This window comes from Diorhabda carinulata, chromosome 8 (assembly GCF_026250575.1).
Source record: "Diorhabda carinulata isolate Delta chromosome 8, icDioCari1.1, whole genome shotgun sequence".
NCBI lineage: Eukaryota > Metazoa > Arthropoda > Insecta > Coleoptera > Chrysomelidae > Diorhabda > Diorhabda carinulata.
Genome location: NC_079467.1, coordinates 14267263 through 14286516, shown reverse-complemented (window position 1 = coordinate 14286516; position 19254 = coordinate 14267263). Strand labels below are relative to the sequence as shown.

The 19254-nt window shown below is 31.6% G+C and overlaps 1 protein-coding gene across 3 annotated transcripts in view; it reads left to right on the top strand.

Annotated features, from left to right (window-relative positions):
- LOC130897396 (uncharacterized) overlaps nucleotides 1-19254 on the top strand; it is a 650875-nt gene that overhangs the window by 310832 nt on the left and 320789 nt on the right. For all 3 annotated transcript variants that reach the window (XM_057806229.1, XM_057806228.1, XM_057806230.1), the window contains exon 2: nucleotides 3249-3311. In XM_057806229.1, the coding sequence (XP_057662212.1) occupies nucleotides 3249-3311 (63 nt within the window). The remainder of the gene's footprint in view (nucleotides 1-3248; nucleotides 3312-19254) is intronic.

Below are 19254 nucleotides of genomic sequence, written 5' to 3'. Positions count from 1 at the left end.
CTTTGCCGAAATAATTATTAAGTTCTAAATCTACAAAGAAGCCGCGTTCCATAATAAATACGCCAATATCGCTAGGATCGGTCCTCTATTCCAGTTACTGCAAACTGACTGACTTGAATCATTTTTTATTCTACAAGATTCACCATATACAACATGAAAATAACATCCTTTTCTTTCAATATGTTATTTATATGATGAAATCCGCCTTTTATATTATTGGAAAAATTTATTAAACAGAATCTATCTCATAGTACAAATAAAATTTATCTCCAATCCATACTCAAATATCAGGTAATAAATATGCAATTACACACAAATCTATTGCGCAATCTAGAAAATTATCAGTCTGCCTCGTTATTGACTCCTGCCTAATCATCTAGCGAAAGTTCTGTATCGCGATTGTGAATCCACTCAGAAACAAATAAGTAAACAATGAAGCAATGTTAAGAAAATGATAAAAAATAAGTTAAAACAATGAAATCGATATTGACCTTTCAATTAGTTTTTTCGAATTTTATCTTCATCTAGATCATATATATGTTCTACTAATTCATGATCCTTTTACTAACGGGTCTATTCCAATATTTAAACTTATACTCTGACTTCTTACGGTTTATAACACAAGTCCAACAGCTTTGCAAATTTATTAAAAAAGCCAAGATGTTTTGTAACATAAAGCAAGCAGGGCACTGATACTAGTAATTACTTTTTATTCAGTTGTAATTTAATTTTATAACACAAAAACCACACTTGTTCGGTTGAGTCACGGAAATGTAAATAATAATTTTCATCATGAACGTGTATATCATTTTACTGTCGAGTCGGTAGAGACAGTTTGTATTGGTAAAAAACAAACTTCGTCATGGTGAAAAATAACTACATTTGCTTAAAGTGAACGTATGGGTTGCAATATCAGCGCCAGAAATTATAGGCTCTTACTTTTTTCAAGATAAAAGGGACGTACAGTTACAGTGAATTCAGAGCGTTATGTGCAGATGTTGGACGGCTTCTTCGGGCCTGAACTGCAGAACTTCAATGGTTATAACCAAAAAAGATGGTTTCAGCAGGACGGAGCAACTTTACACTTGTCCAATAGATCTATGCAACGTCAAATTGTTCTGGCAAATTGATCTAAGCTAAGGTGGTGTTTTGTGTATGGTAGTTAAAATCAATTATATACTATGAAATTCTGAAATACGGTCGATTTAGTATTATGTATAAAAAATGTCAACAATTGTCTAAAGGAAATTTGAAATAGAACAGACCTTGCATTCCATAACAAAGATCTTTAATGAATCACCAGATTTGACTTAACTTGTTTGGAAAATATTAATATAACTACTGTATAGACTAGATACAGATATCTATCCTAGAGATAGAAAAGTTCTATTGCAATGGAATTATGAAATTATTTAATAACATCGATGTTTAGAAAAATCGAAATTTGTTAACAAAATTGGTTATAAGTGGAAACATTTTTTTGATGATCCTATGAAAATGTCATTTCTAGTGACTTTACATGTTTTCCGGCCTGCAAAACTTCTTGCACTATTACACCGCTCTTATTTGAGGCTTAAACCGCACGTTACAAAAGGTTTCGCGCGCGCACGTTATGAGGTTTTTCAGATGAGTTTTCCGACACTTTCGATCACTTCTTACGAGGGTTTTCCGGCCTGCAAAACTTCTTGCGCTATTACACCGTTCTTATTTGAGGTTTGAACCCCACGTTACTAAAGGTTTCACGCGCGCCCGTTATGAGGTTTTTCAGCCAATTTTTTCGTTCGGGAAAACCGGCTGGCATTTTCATATCCGACCTGTGCTGACCTTAAGAAGTGGCGTTCGGTGATGTATTAAGTGGGAGCCGCCAGTTTACAAGCTGAAATGGCGCGCACCTTATCGACCCTGTTTTTTGTAGCCAGCTCCCCGTCGTATCAGTGTAATTGTGTTAGTTTAGTGGTAGTGTAAACAGAATATCACCAACGCTTCCAAAAATTTCAATTTAACTCTTTATTCGTTAGATCGGACACTTATTGAATAAATAAATCATTCACGTCCTTGCAATTTATTATTAGTCGTGTCATATCTTGTCTGATTCTGCCTCTTTTACAGCAAATATGGTACACCGTTTTTTTTTCTCCTGTGGTGTCATACTATCATGATAATACACTGTATTTTATTGATTGGTTTCGAATTTCCTCGTATATACAAAATTATTACCTCCGATCGTATGATTTGCCTCTACCAATAATATAATTATTTCTAATCAAGTTCGTAAAATACTTACTTTGGTGTACGAAGGTTGCTACTTAAGTTTAGATATGCGGCAACACTGATGTGAATCTGAGATTACCTATACTAAACAACAGCAGTGTGCCGTTCAACTCACTTAGACTTTTGGTGATGAAGCACCAAAACACACCGTGTTTCGCTTGTGTTCAGAATTCAATCGTGGTTGCAAATCTCTAAAGGATGAATTTCGTGAAGGTCGTCCATAATCGTGTGTAATATCAGAAAAGATCGATGCTGTGCTTAATATGATATTGCAATCATTAAGACATACTTGGGCATTAGTTCTACGGCATAATTTGAACCTCGTGTTGATTGGTACAAAGAAAGGCTCAATCAAGGATCTATTCAAATGAGCCCGAAACTAAACAACGAATTCAATAAAAATTGTTCGCGCACGAAGCATTTCGGAGCAAATGGTTTTTTTTCGAAATAACTGGACATATCTCCACCGTTCCAATATAGCAACGTATAACGGTCAATTCTGAATGGTACATTAGCATTTGTGTTCGAAAAAATCAAGAAAGCAATCGGAGAAGACGATTCATTCTTTGCCAGGATAATGCGAGCTCTCACACATCAATTCAAACAAAAACGTTTTTGAACAGTCAAAACATCGAATTCATTATTCATCTGCCGTAGAGTCCTTGTTTGGCATCCAAAGGTTTTTTATTATCCCCGCAGATCAAAAATAAATTGATAGATATTGATCTAAATGGAGAATATTTTGAAAAACTATAAAGCCATATCCAATTATAAACATTTATTTTTATCTGTCTACCTCAAAACTTAAGTAGCAACCCTCGTAATAAAAACAATTTACTAATTAATTTATTGAAAAAAAATTCAAATCACGTCTTAAAGCAATTTAAATTATTTTCCTAATATCCAAATATAACGTTCATAAACTTTTGTTATTACCTTATTTAAATGTCCGTATTAACGTGAGTAAATTGTTTCAGCAATGTCGACCGAAACGGAGGGGACGAATGGTGACTCGCTTCAAAGCCTTCTCAACGATACTGGTAAGTGATTTTTTTATTATTCCATTGTGATTACTTTGCGTCACAATGATATTTATTTTTATCTATTTTCACTACACGATGCTACTTTTTCATCAATAATGAATAGATCATTTAACGTGAATGTTGTTGTTGACTCTAGCAATACTTTCTAGCAGTGTAGTTTTCTTCATGGTCGATCAGTTTCATTCTGCTTTTCCTGGGTACTTTGATAATGGCCTCCACGTTCACAATTTAATTTAACTATAAGAATATGTAAAGCTATATTAACCTCCAGCATATGTTAATGGGTGTGAATGTTTGCTTATACTCCTAGTTTAATTGCCGTAATAACAAAAATATCATTAAATTCTAACGCTATAAAATATATGAGAGTTGTTAAAAAGGTTTCCGACCTCGACCTAATAAATTTAATTCCCTATTTGATAATCGTGAAGTGAGTGGTTGTGAAGATTTTTTTAATACTGGAAAAAATTGAGTATATATTATTAAATATTTTTTTGAAAGGCAATAAGCATATAAAAGAAGAGTTAGACACGGTGTACGACTTTGCTCCATCATTTACAACTGTAACATAACGTGATCGTATGAGCTTGACTGATAACGAGCGTTCGGGACATCAAAAACTACGACAGCCAGATAAAAATTCACGAAGTGGTACTTGACGACCGTCAGATTTAAGGTGGTGAGATAGAAGAGGCTATCAGCATATCAAAAGAATGGATTTTTGTCATACTAACTGAAGAATTATACATGTATAAGCTATCCACGCATTGAATGCTGCGTTTGCTCACTTTGGACCAAATACCTATTCGAATGAATATTTCTCAGACCTCATTGACACAATTTTCGTCGGATTTTTTGTGTGAAATACAACGATATTTTTAAAGGTTTTGAAGGATTCACATTTGAAAATGTTAGACGTGTCCTTTTCAAAAGGAACAAAAAATCTTGACCTGCAATAATGACACTCCTATTAGTTTCTCTGTCTACTTCTATTGACGTCTTGATTATATCAGCATCAACACTTCTGCTTGTTTACAGGAAAATCCTTGTGACTGTAATGTTTCCATTAAATTTTTATTGCAAAAATGATATTTTTCATTGGTTTTGTTAATCAAACTCTGGAATATTGTCTAAAGTTTTTCTACGACTACGTTCTCCTCCTTTAACAATATAGCTGCTTGTTCCGTAATAATTTTTCATATAATTCCATCATTGTTTTCAGCAAAACTTAATTTTTTTCTGTATAAGGGTATCAATCAATAGAATTTAATTAGAGTCTTTTCAACCTTTACACAATAGGTTACTACTTGTGTAATACCAAATTTTATTGAATATTGGACTTCGTTTTTTTCTATTCCTTTATCAAAATTATCTACTTATGAATTTCCATATGTGAGTTGATTCTTTGTTATGAGAAAATAAGTAATGTTAAAGGAAATGAAAACGTGCGCCTCGGCTCATTTGTATATATTATTTCGAAAAAAAAGGTACATACCCTATAAATTGTAATTTTTTTTTATATCAAATTATGAAGAAAAAATTGCAATAAAATTCAATGCAAAAACATTTTAGGATATTTTTAAAATGTTTTATTTTCGATAAATAAAAATATCAACACAGGTATATGTCTAAATTTGATCGTATTTATTTATGAAATGCACATAAAATTGTGAATACAGTTTCTTTCTCATCAACCGAAGCTCATACGTAGATTTCTAGGAATTAGGTGGCCATAAGTCGAAATTCCAATAATCGACTAATGACAAACATTTTTTTCCTGGAATAGTAGACTACCTGACGAACAATAGCCAACACCACCCACATTCCTAGACTGCGCGTGCGCGCTGCATTACTAGTCGAAACTTTATTGTCGCACTTACTGCACGTGAAAGTTCTTGACGCCCTTTTCGTATATCATTTTCTTCGGTGAATATTTTATGTGTCGTGTCATATTTGCTTGTTTAAGTGATTGATACCAATAATACAGGTAAGCCTTTATTAAATTAATATGAAATTGTATTAAATATATTGTCAATAAATGACTTAATGAGCCGTCAATAATACCCTTTTTTAGAAATGTTTTTACTTTATTTTTCAATTTCAATCGAAAAAAAACTTTACTTCCGCACCTTTCCGGGTTACATTTTTTATTTCATTATATAGTAAAAAGTCTTATAAAGAAAACTGCTTAAAATCAGCTGCTAGTTTTTGCTAGTTTTAAAAATAAAGGAGTTTGAAATTTTTTTGACAAAAATAGGAAAAAATCGGATTTTATGTTTTTGTATTAATATTATTTTTTTATTGTTATAGGTTCACCTGGCTGAACGGGGGTGAAAATGTTGACTCGTAAATACCTCTTCGATATAATAAACGAGCAACATTCATTATCGATAAATGAAAAAATTAAATATTTGGAAAATTATTTACTCGTGTGTTACGGGGACACAGAAGAACATAAAAATCTGATAAAAAAGAAGTTTTCGTATTTTAAATGTGATTTGAGGGGTGGTCTCGGGCGCTTAGAATACTTGAAAAATTTTTGGCGGCCAATAATGCTTGGTCGGAAGGAACATTTGAGATCCCCGTAGACACGCATCAAAGGCCAGCACGACCTACCAAATCTTTTACCGAATCTAGCGAAAGAACAAAGAGAGGAAAAACTGAAGGAGTCCGCGCATCTTACGACGAGGAAGTAATTGTTCACGCGGCACAAGTCATTTTACAAACAGAAGGTAAAAGAAACGCGTCTACTGTTTTAAAAGACATTACAAATTCTTCTGCGTCTGTCAGTGATTGTAAAACCAGACATTCAAAGTCTAAAGAAATAGAGCCCCTTACTCCTCTGCAAGTACTGACAATGTTTGTTGAAGCCGATTTGACCAGAAGACAGTACGAAATTATTCGAGCAACGAACAAAAGATTCTATCCACATTATGAAATATTATTGAAGGCCAAAGAAGATTGCTACCCACCCAAGGAGTCATTACGAGTGACGTCTACCTGCGCAGAAGGAAACCTAAGGAATCTTTGTTGGATCACACTGTAACCAGATTATCCCTCTTCTTAGATTTTAATGATTTAACAAAAAAAATTATGTATGCCCTGAAGCTCTTGGATTTGGCCTTTCCGTATTACATGCAAGAATACGAATATTCGAAAATGTGCTGCATTTAGCATATAAATTGCCCGTGAAAAAATATCGCGAGAGACGAACCGAAGAAGAAAAAAATCTAGAAAAGCAGAAGAAACTTGATATTCAGCAAAGATTTAGAGAGGAGGCAGGTCTCTTAGTCGATATACCAAAAAGTAACTTCGGAAACACAAACGATGGAAATACCAGCAGAAGATTCTTCGAAAACCCTGAATTGGCTGCAGAAATCACTGGTATAAGTTATGACTTGATTATTAGATTAAAAGTGATATTAGAAGCCATATCAAGCGGCGGCCATAAGATTGACGTAGCAAAATGTGATAAATACGCCATGGAAACTGCGAACCTATATGTTGAGTTATATGGCTGGCATCCTATGACTTCAACGATGCATAAGGTCTTAATTCATGGAGCTTCAATAATAGAAAATTCGTTGTTGCCGATAAGGCAACTTTCCGAAGAAGCTGCTGAGGCCCGTAATAAACATTTTAGGTCTTATCGCCTAAACTTTGCTCGCAAGTTTTCGAGGGAAGAATGCAACTTAGATATTTATCATAGGTTACTATTAACCTCCGACCCATTTATTAGTTCCATAAGAAAGACCAAAAAACCGCTTCAAAATTATTTTTGCCTGAGACAATGCAGTTATTAATTCCTGCTGAGCCAAACCGACCAATGGAAATTGACTAAAGCGGCGAAAATTTAAATGTAGATGAATAAGTCTCCAATGTATGATTGATTATTTTTAGTGATTATCTATTTAGCTTATGTAACTTTAATCTAGTATAACGAATATAAAGATCCTTTTAATAATATAATATATTTACTTACTTATTAGAACAAAATAAACTTTGTTTTATTTAATAATACATACCTGAAAGTATTACTAAAACGTAGACAGCTGTCCCTCCTTGGGGAAAGCCGTGAGTATGTCATATGTATTTTCAATATAATAATAAAATATTTTTTGATAAAAAATCACAAGTGCACCAACAAATAATTTCGATAAGTTATTCCAAACACAGAATTCTTTTTATGTAACTATTTTGTAATATAAATATCTCATAAAATAATTTTGGCCGCCTAAATCCTGAAAAACGATCTATGTGCGATGGTAGGTATTAAAAATAACAAACAAATATTGTAAATTGAATCCCATCTCTTCGATATAATCTCAGTTTTACCATAGAACTACATGTACTGCTACATTGTACAAATATTTGTTCATGATCTCTCTCACATTTTCATCTTTTTGCCAAATCACTTCGTGCAGTAAAAATGCACCGTTGACAACATGCACTATGCCGTCACAATGCATTGACCCATTCGCACTCACAAATCATGTGTAAAGCTGAGATGTAACATACGAGATCTGACTATTAAATAACGAGACTGCGCGCGTAAAGGGCGCCATAGATGGGTGAGGTAAAAAACGAGTAGTGCGTTGGGTATCTAGATATTTTGTCTATGCACGTCCAAAAATACGTTTCCTTCACTATTATAGTACTTGTGCAGTAGCGGTTTGAAACGAACGTGTTTTTTTCTCGTGCCGAAAACCATGTGTGACGAAAAACAGGAGCAACGTATCTCAAATTTCTCGTTAAATTGGAGAAAACTCCGACTGAGTGCTATAAATTGTTGCAGGGACAATTGTCTATCTCGCGCGCGTGTTTTTGAGTAGTGTAAGCGCTTCAGTGAGGGCTGAGAGAGCACTGAAGATGACCAGCGTCCAGGTCGCCCTGTGACTGTTTCAACTCCGGAAACAGTGACCAAAATCAACCAAATTGTGCGTGCAGACCGTCGAATGAGCATCCGGATGATTGCCGAGGCTGTAAACGCCAATAAAAAAACGGTTAGAAAAATTTTACACTAGGAATTATATATAACTTAAGTATGTGCGAAGTTACTGACCAAAAGCTCTTGCGTCAACGTGTCTGTTCAGGTTTCCTTAAAGGATTAGAAAAAGATCTACTTTAAAAGGGACCCAATTTGAGTCGATGGAAGCGGTAAAGCAAAAAATGGCAGAGCTTCTAAAGGCACTCACCAAAGAAGACTTCCAGCATTACTTCGATTAATGAAAAAAACGTATGGAAAGGTGTGTGGCAAGGGGAAGTATATTGAAAGGGAACATTCGAATGTAGAATAATTTTTATAATAAAACCCTTTTTCGTAACCAGTCTTGTTATTTAATAGCCAGACCTCGTATAAATTATCTTAAAATAGAAGTAAATAAGATACGTGTATAATTTAAAAAAGATTCTACAACTTTCTACTAATATTGTAAATGTCTTATTGAGTATTAACTTTATTAACTTATTTGACTGTTAATTATGGTAGTATATTTCGATTTGAAATTTGTTTTGTTTATCAATGTAATATGTTATCTTACGATTTTCGAGTAATTATAGTGTAAATTTTAATAAATAGCTCAAAATTGTAAATAATGATTAAAAAAAAATTTGCATTTCTGAGAACATTCATCATAGTAATGTATATTTTTTTACCATCGGAAAGTAGAGATTCCAACGAACAAAATGTCCACGGACTTTTTAAAAAATGTTGATATGTAGACGGAGACTTTTTCGATTTAAAATTAAGGTTGTTTTTCGATGTTGAGTAGAAATAAGGTGGAAAAATGAAAATTTCAAATCAAATAAATTCAAGTATGTTCGGGACATAAAATGGTAAATTTTCACCAAATTCCGTGAACATTTTTTTGTTGTAAATATGAAAATAAAAGACCAAAACTTGGTTATTTCAATATTTTACTGTAGATCTCTATTTACTACAAATTTAACATTTTTTTTTTCGTGGGACTTGTAATTTTGCCATAGGTCGAGATAAACCATTTTTAACCCTTGAAAACTCACCCCGTTCCACTTCCAGACCTTAGATCGCCCGTAATTTTTTTTTCTACCACAGTTGTTACATTTCTGTCTTTTTCCAAAACGCTTCATCCTACTATTTTTTTCATGTTTTTAAAAATTTTTTTGATCCTGCCCAAATACAACGTGATGTCGACGTAATATTTAATTCCCATAAATTCAAAATGTGTCATTTATATGAGGGACAAAAATTGTTCAAGTGCATCAAATTTTTCAAAAATTTCTTGAGATTCCTGTTAGTGTATTTTAATACAACTCTTCTATATTCTTAGCTGATTTTCATTTGACTTTGAAATACTTATATTTTTATAAACGCAATATAATTACTTAAATTTGTACAAAATTATCGAAATAAACTCAAAATATTAAAAATCAACTTTATATAATATACACCCCACAAAAATTATCGGTATTAAAATTACTGGTATTTTAGTATATTTTTAATACTTAATTTTAATTTTTTGGGACAATCTCTATATGTATCAACTTAATAGATATTTCTAGTTTCTTATCATGTGCAAAAAATATCACAATTTCTTACAAATTTTTTTGGAAGCAAAAATGCTCGAGTAAATTAATTCTGTCTTGGAGAATGCATTGAGATCGAGAACTTTGTAAGCAAATATTGTATAGTGAAAATTTGAATTTATTTTGTTAATAATGGATGTGCCTCAACGTTTAACAAGGCGTGTGACTGAAGCCGATGTGAATGAAGAAGCCGATAGAATTATCGCGCTCATACAAGATGGCCGCAGTCAAAGATACGTCACCGGGGTAATTGGAGTTCAACAAAGCACCATATCCAGAGTTGTTATTCGCTACCAAGAATCTGGGCCGCTAACCAGAAGAGGATTTTCCTCGAGAGTCGCATGGAGCTTGTTCCAGTGAATGATGGAAGAATAAATGCTGACAAGAACATAACCAATATCCTAGAACCCCATATATTGCCCTATATGCCTCATATCGGTGACAATTCTGTGCTAATGCACGATAATGCTCGTCTTCACGCTGCTAGAAGAAAGTCTTCCAAGACAAGTGGAAGTTGTAATTAGAGCGAGGGGCGGCAACACACGCTATTAGAAATTCATTGGCTGGTTTTAGTTTAAGTACCGTTCATTTTCTTGTATAGATGTTTAGTACAATTTTTTTGATATTTTCTATGTTTTGGTAAATCAAACTTTTTATCCTCTGTAGATTAAACTGATATAAAATAAATGTTACAAAATGCGTATCTATTGGTGTTTTAATTCGTAATAATAATAATAAAATTGGGAATACAGGCAACACATTTGAAATACTCAAAAAATAATGAGTGATGCGATAGTTTTTGTGGGGTGTATATATTTTAATTTGTGATCAAAGTTATCTTTTCTTAATTTACAATTCATATTTACAAATATATATATATCTGGCAAACAGTTAATTGGTAAATTGAATTGAATAGCTTATACTTTAAAAATGTCTAAATTAGTATTTCATTCTGCTTTTGGAATGTAGGTTAATCATCGTGATGTCCATCACTGTTAGATCACAATTCCAAAATCCATGGCAAATCGATTTTATTGAACTGAGTTTAGAGGAGATTTTCAAACAAGTGTAATTCATATGATTGGATTTTTGTAACAAGACTGGCAAATCTTATCAGCGGTGACATTGATGATTCCAAAGTTTTTAAAATTCTTTCATTTCATAGATGAGACTTCATTTACACGATGAATAATTCAGTTAATGCATATTATCTAATAATTTTTCCATTAATTCAAAGCAGTATCGGTTTCTATTTCATAATTTTCATGTCAAAATATACCGTAAACGGTAACCGGTTTCGAGTTTTGCCAAGAGTACCTTTTTGACGTAAAATTTAATGTTTCAGTTGATTTCAAATTTTGATTAATAAATTTAACCTTAAAAAAGTTCCAATACTACTTGGTACAAACCGTATAACTACCTATGAAAGTCAGATATGCAAATATTTTCAAGGGATGAATCAGATTTCAAAGCAAATTGATATAAAATTTCATTACAATGCTACCAATAGCATCGGCGAATCGTAAAAATGTAAATACGTTTTTTCCTTCAACGCCCTTTGTCTTGAATACGGATAACGTTAAGAAAATTTTTACTGAGCAACCTCCAATATTTTCTAGTTTTCTACTTATCTTAGATATGGGGTTATCTCTTTTACATACCCTGTATATTAATCACTTTTATTTACCCAGAACAATGAAAATAAATCAAATATATAGAAAGAAACAAAAAGGATATTTCTGGTTTTATAAGTAGGAACTTTCTCATATTAGATTCCTAATGTAATAACTCATCATAAACTTATTATGTTCTTCCTTATAACTTTCTTCAAAGTTTATCACATCGTGGAAAAACCAATCTCCTTCCGTCTTATGTATATTTTCTTTTCTTATCTTTAAATAGCAACATTTTGTAACCCTTCAGTTTGAAATTATCGAGCATATCAGAAAAGACCTCTTTATAATTCACAAGCTCTTTATTGCCAAGGTAGCCATGGATCACTGCTTTAAGGCTGAGCCACGTCTGTTATTGGTGAGCGTTCAGTAGCTGTCGGAATTCATCCCCAACCTTTATTTATAAACCGACGAAAATGCCAGCTTTAACTTTAGTCTCTGAAATTTTAGAGAAAATACTCAGAATTCAATAGACGAATAACCTCCATAAATTGCTTCATAAGACAATTTGATATGCTAGGACGCATAAAAAAATTATCAGCCTTCACAATAGGTTTATCGAATCTTGACATGATGTTTTTCTAGCTCGACCTTTATACGTTTAGGTCATAAATGCTGCTTGCAATAAAGTACGTCTACTATACTATTCTAAAAACAAAGAATGGATAATTACTGTAACTGATTTGCATTCTCACCAGAAAACCTACCATCTTGAAATCTCCTAACACTGGCCAGGCACACTCTCCATACTCAAAAGTTTGAATAACTATTTTCAAGTCTTTCGTAATTTTCTTCAGGTGCGGAAATTTTTTTACATCATAAAAGAGGGTTATGCTTTTAACTTTTTGGAGAGCTGTAGATATAAAGAACGCTATCTAGAAGGAACGCCTGTTGATACAAATAAAACTTTCACATCATTGCAATAACAGATAACAAAGTCCATCTTCCTTTAGAAAAAACTCCAGAAAATTTTTCGCAATTAGTATCATCTAATGTTATGATGTGTTTTTGACGTTACTACATGAGAATTTTAGTTTTATAAGTATAAGTGTATTTTTAGCGGGAAGCAGTGCTTTGGAGAACAATATTTTTGCTTGGTCTTAATGAGAATAATTCAACGTACTTTTTCAGCACACCTTGTATTACTGTATTCAAATATTTCCAGTTTTCTTATGCTTCAAATGTTAGAAACCAGTTTCCTGTGGATTATCTTCTATTCTTCTTTCATATAATGTCTGAATTCATGAAAACATTTTAAAAGTTCACGAAAATTTATTATTTGTCTAAATTTGCATCTATATTCCTCTGAATCATAGTTATAAATATCAAATCATATTCAAATATCGTAAACGTGAATATTTGTACATAATTGACGTGTTTTGAACAGAACGCCACTGTTTAGAATACTGAAAATATATGCTTATCGTAATTTTGATAGGTGTCATGGTGAATTTCCAACATCAACTTCGGATTTGGATAAAAATTTTTATTTATATTTTTATACTTTTAATAATCATCAGTTAAAACAATGTTAAATTATAAATTTTTAATTGCTTCTTCTAAGTCATTTAAAATTTTGTAAATTCTTTGGTATTACTGTATTTTTGATTGTCAGTTTATAAGATAAAAAATATAAAATTTGTTTTCTTATGTCTTACATATTTTGGTAGAGGCTGCGCCATCTTTCATTTACTTATGGTACAAATACGTACCGTGAAGTAGGTGACTATATATTCGATATTACATTTGGTAGCCATTTTTTATCCATGTTTTTAATGAATAAGTGATCGAATCTTGTTATGTTTCAATAAATTGTTTCGGTGAATTTAAACAAAATTCACGACATGTTATAACTAGATTTTATATATTTGTGTTGGAAACTGCTTTTTAAAAAATAATAGCACAGAAATGCTGAGACACAGTAGTGTCATCTATTGCGTACTGTTATAATCATTAAATTGTATTATCCATGGAAAAACGTGGATTAAAAATGGCGTACATAAATGTCAAAATGGAAGCACCACCTTGCGGTCATTGAAGTGAAACCCAAATACTATTTAATTTCTCTGATAGATGACTCCTTTAATATTTACAGATTTCATTTTTAATGTAAGTTATAGATGTATGGATATCACATTTATTCATAGATAGCCTCACAAATTGTATAATAAAAATAGTACAACGTTACAATAACGAGTTAAATAATCGCTATCTTTTTCAAGTCTATTTTGTTTTATACTTATTAATAGATGACGCCACGAATATGTAAGCGATGAGAATTTTATTTAAAGGACAATGTAATTCGAGTTCATTGTTTTAACATGAATCAAATACTCAATGTCCTGTACAGAAAATATTTTTAAATAACGAATTCTATTATTTTCTTTTGTCCATGAAATTTTTTATATTAGAAAATAGGTATACTAATGCTCAAGTCTGTATTTATGCAGTAAAAAATTCCGGAAAATTGTTGTAATATTTTAACTTTTTATTTTCAATCTCTTCTCTGTTTTATAGGTAAAACATAATTGTATGAGAGCAAAAGTGAGACCCCATAAGCGATTCTTTTCTGAGTTCAGATTAGCCACAAATTAATCTTTCCGTATTACTTTTGATGAAAAACTGGATATAAGTTGCTCTATTTGTGAAAGTTTCTACTTCAAAAGTTTAATATAGTCAAGAAACAGATTTTAAAAGCACATATTAGATTTGAAAGCTTGATTTGATGAAAAATTCGCTTTTCTACATTCAGTTTAGTGAAAAATTTGCAGAAATAAGCAGAATACAGATTAATTTGAACAATTTAATAAAAATCTAATTAGAATTTTGAATTCGAACAATAATGGGATTAATTTGGACGCAGATTCGTTTTTCTGACTTCAATTTCAGGGAAAATAAGTTTTTTTAAGTTTATTTCCATCAACATGCCGCTTTTTAGGTTTTTCTTAGTTATGTTATGTTATGAAAAAATAGTTCTCTCAATTTCATATGGTTCATAATTCGTATTTTTAAGTTAAATTTGGTCAAAGATTCACTTCATCTTCCACATATAATTCAATCAAAAATTCTTTTTTTCCAGTTTAATTTTTGTTAACATTGGTTTTTCTAATTTAATTTTGGAAAATTTGTACTGTAATTTTCGTCGCTCTTTCAGTCAAAAATATTCTTACACAAGTTCAGTTTGAGCAAAAATTTGTGTTTCTGGTTTTATTTCAGCAAAAATTGATTTTTCAATCTAATTTGGCTCCAAAATTAGATTTTTCAAGCTTAATTTAGTCAACAATGGAATATTCAAAGCTCAATTTGTTGAGGAATTAGATTCGGTTGCTTAATTTGGTCGCAAATTCGGTTAGCTAAGTTCACTTTGATAAAAAACAGTACTAGTTTCATTTGATCAAAAATTCGCTTTCTCACATTTAATTTAGTCAAAAATATTCTTTCTTGAGCTCAGTTTCGGCATAATTCATTTTTCTAATTCCATTTGGGCAAACATTATTGTTTTTTTATTTATTTCAGACGAAAGTTTCATTTTGCAAGTTTAATTTGGTCAACATTGGATTATCAAAGCTTAATTTAATCAATAATTTTAAAAAGATTTTTAATTTGGTGGAAATTTCAGTTTCAGATAGATTAAAATAGTTCTTTTAATTTACTTTCATTAAAAACCGTACTTTAATTTTACAAATTTACATTTAATGAAGCCAAAAATATGTTTTTCCAAGTTTGATTTGTGCATATTTCTGTTTTTTGCTTTATTTGTGTGATAAACTCGTTCCATCTTATCGGAAATTCCTTTTTTTGAGTTTATTTTTGTTAAAAGTCAGTTTTGTAGGTTAAAATTTGCAAAATTGGTTTTTTACATTCAGTGTATTTATAAATTCGATTTTCTCAAATAAATTTTATCAAAAATTTGTTTCTATGATTTTAAGTTTAACAAAACTTAGCCAAACATAGTTTTTCTAGATTCATTTGCATCTAACATTTGTTTCTGTAAGCGTAATTCGTTTTATTAAGACTTTTCTGCCGAACTATCATTTGGTTTAATGTGGCTAAAAATTCTCTTTGTGGTTTCAATTTGGTGAATAGTTAAAATTTTTAAGTTGAGGCCGCTTGACAAAGTGCAAGAAAACTTGCAAGAAATTGCATGCAGTTTTTTCAATTTTAATCCTATTTTTTGTACATACATTTTGAGTATAACTAAATTTGTATTTGAATAACAAACGATATCTTATTCATTTGGATACCGACATTTTCCATTAGTGAAAAGTTGTTTGCTGGGGACACACTATATTGACTATTTGATTTACAACTTAATATAAAAAATAGTAGATTCCAACTAATGACCAATGTATAGTTTAATGATTTCAATTACCGAATATTCTGAAACATTGAGTGAACGTGGAATAAAAACTCCCACGAATTGTTTATAATATGTCAGTATTTTTATAACAGTTAGTATTATTGATGTGATTAGATCAATCATTTAATCAGAAATTACTATCCAAATATTTGTTTTGAGAAGTTAAATGTGAACAAATTCGCATTGTTTAGGATGAGAAAGGTGATATGAAGGTGGACGCTAATTACTTTGATGTAGCCGATATTTGAAACACGAAACTTTTTATGATCACTATTATTATAGTCGTCACTCATGAGATTGTTTGATGTTAAATTTTTGCCTATTAAAAAATCCATTAATTTATTAAGTTATGAGAAAAAGTTATACACACTTATATGTAGATGGTCCATATTTTTTGTAAATTACTTCGAAAATATTGCTGAATCCACAAACAATTTTCAAAATAAAAAAACCAAACGACCAGTACCAGCCGTGTCTAATAATATTTGAAAAACGTCGGAAATAGAACATAAACGTTTGGAAATAAAAAGCCTTGGACTATTAAACAACATAGTAAACATAACCTGCAAGTTTTCAATTGCCTAGTTTTTTTTTAATTTCACTAATGCATGAATCTTTCGTTAATAAACTTGGTGCGTTAGTTACAAATCATATATTCTGGAGCCAAAAATAACTCAATTATTCTTCTTTGATCCGGCGTTGTTTATAAGCTTATTTTCTCTCTTTGTTTCACAGTTACAGCGATATCAATCTTTTTCTAGGTGCTAGAATTAAAAAACTCAATTCACCAACTTGCTTTTTAAAAACAATTTATTTAGCAAATTGAGGATTTAATAATTTAGTTACCATTAGTTCCACCCTCTGGCTGGCGTACTAGACGAATATCAAATTGAATGAACGAATAATTCGTTTTACAGACTTCTTTATATATTAGTTATTATCTTATACAATAATAATTATAAAATTAGATAAATATATTTATGGTTCATTATAGTCACATTAATAATAAATAATTGAAGACGATACTTTAATGGGGTTGAAGTGGAATTTATAAAACTGACAGACAGACTGAACACAGACAAATTTATGGTAACGATAACTTAATGATAACTACTGTCATTTAAGTTTCGTTATTCTACCCACGATGTCGTTTACTCGGCACGATTGGTTTGACTATTCGAAAAAAAAATAAATTTGTGGAATTACTATTTGCATTAACTTAACGGTCTACGAAGTAAAAATACTGAAAAAACAAAACAAGGGCAATAGAGAAAAAGACCGAGATATCCATTTTCATTTTCAGATTTTGGCCCGTGTAGTGTATACGATTTTTCTTCATACCTTCGTCTGAAGTACGTACTTTAGTGTGAGGATGAAAGTTTAATATTTACTTTCTGCGAGAAGTAAACGCCACATTATACTACAAGGCCCAAAGTTGTAGTTTCGGCCCTGAGCGTCATGATGGACGAGGCTCTAGTAATTTAACTAGAAATCAAACGTGACACTTTTCCGCTGGAATTCTTCAGCCATTGTAATTATGAGTGTTGGTGTAGCGGTTGTAAACAAAGATGAATATCACCAACAGTTCAGCAATACCAACTCAACGTTTTTATCTATGCCAAAATAAAAAATGAAGCACAACGCCTATGGTTTGCTAATGTATCATTCTTTGTCATATTTATGGCGAATTAAAACAAATTTTGCAAAAACAATATGATAATTAATTGTAATGCAACGGGAGTCCACTAACCTGGAAGCCTTAATCCATAAAACATTTTCAATTATTATTGAATTGATAAATCCATTCAATATTATAGTTGTTGTTCTAAATTACGACGATCATTCCGAGTAGGACATTAAATTGTCGTTTTCCAAGAAAGCGAGTTTGATTTTAGAAATTTTGCTTACTATATATCCAAGAGGACCAAGGTTGCCAGTTACAAAAACATACCATTTTGGGTTTCTAATAAAAGAGTTCTTTTTCTTTGAGATTAAATTTGCAGCATCAGCTTCTTCAGTGCTCATTTGATCCAAAACATAACTCACAAGTGGGTTGTGAGAGTGAGTTATGAATTCATAACTCTCGCTAATAATAATGGTGGCATGATATAATAAACTATACACAATAATAATACGGGTGGAATTTATTTTTGAAATCATTTGTGTGACGAATACTCGATGTTGAAATTTCTGCCATCTTTTGATATTGTACCAACTAACTGAATACTATCTGCTAAATAATACTCAACTAAAATAGCACTACGCCGTGTATAATGTCTCCTCAATATTCGTTATAGTTGCACCTAAGTGCCGGAAACTTGCCCAGAAAAAAAGAACAGAAAAAAATTATAATATTCGGTTGAAAATCGTGATGCGCATAGGCTTCAAAGTTCGATAAAATAAGGAAAAAACTTCATTACGCTATTTTTTTTTAATCAAGAGCCTGAAAATGTATTTTATTTTAGATTAGTTGACAACTTTTAGTTGCATACAAGGCGTGACCAAACTATTGATACTTCCACATTTTTGAGAGTTCTCATCTATATTTTTAGTCAACGTAAATAGTAGTTACAGTTTTTTATTTTTGAATACCATTGTTTGAAAAAATAAATAGTCCATGTTTGTTGAACCTCTCCTTTATTTTGTAACCAAAGATTGATTTGCTTGACAGCGGAATGGTTCTTATAAATCTTTGTCGCGATTAAGTTCCACATCATTAAAAAACTTGGGAGATACGGGAATTGGAAGTGATTGACTCACAGTCTATGTGTCATTTGATCTGTTCCGCATTTATTTCTGCCAAGAACATAATTCACCATTCTTCCAGTTGATTTCTAAGTAGTCTTGCGCATTGAAGTGGATTTTTGGTAGCGTGATTGCTGATACTGTTTTCTTTTTCCCATGTCTTCAGAATTCTTCTAAATCTAGGCTCTTATTCTAAGTGGATGAAAAACTATCCCTTCGGGACTGATAACAACAAGCAAACGCTTTGAAAAGTTCCTGGAAAGCATTTAATTTTTGGATAGTACCACATTGGATTGTAAGATTGGGCAATGTGGTGTGAAATGATGTTTCATCCATTGTGACGTATTGACGCAAAAATTGGGAATATTACGATCAAACAGTTCCAAACACTGCTGAGAATCATCAAATGATCTTTGTCTTTGGTCCATTGTGAGCTCGTGCGGCACTAACTTTGAACAGAGCTTTCGTAAACCCTAATATTTATTTCCAATACATCCAGTACGTTCTTTTGATATTTTTTATATATTTATAGTCTCAGCTATTTCAATAAGGTCCAATTTACGGGTATCCGAAATAATTTTGTTGACTTTTTCATATT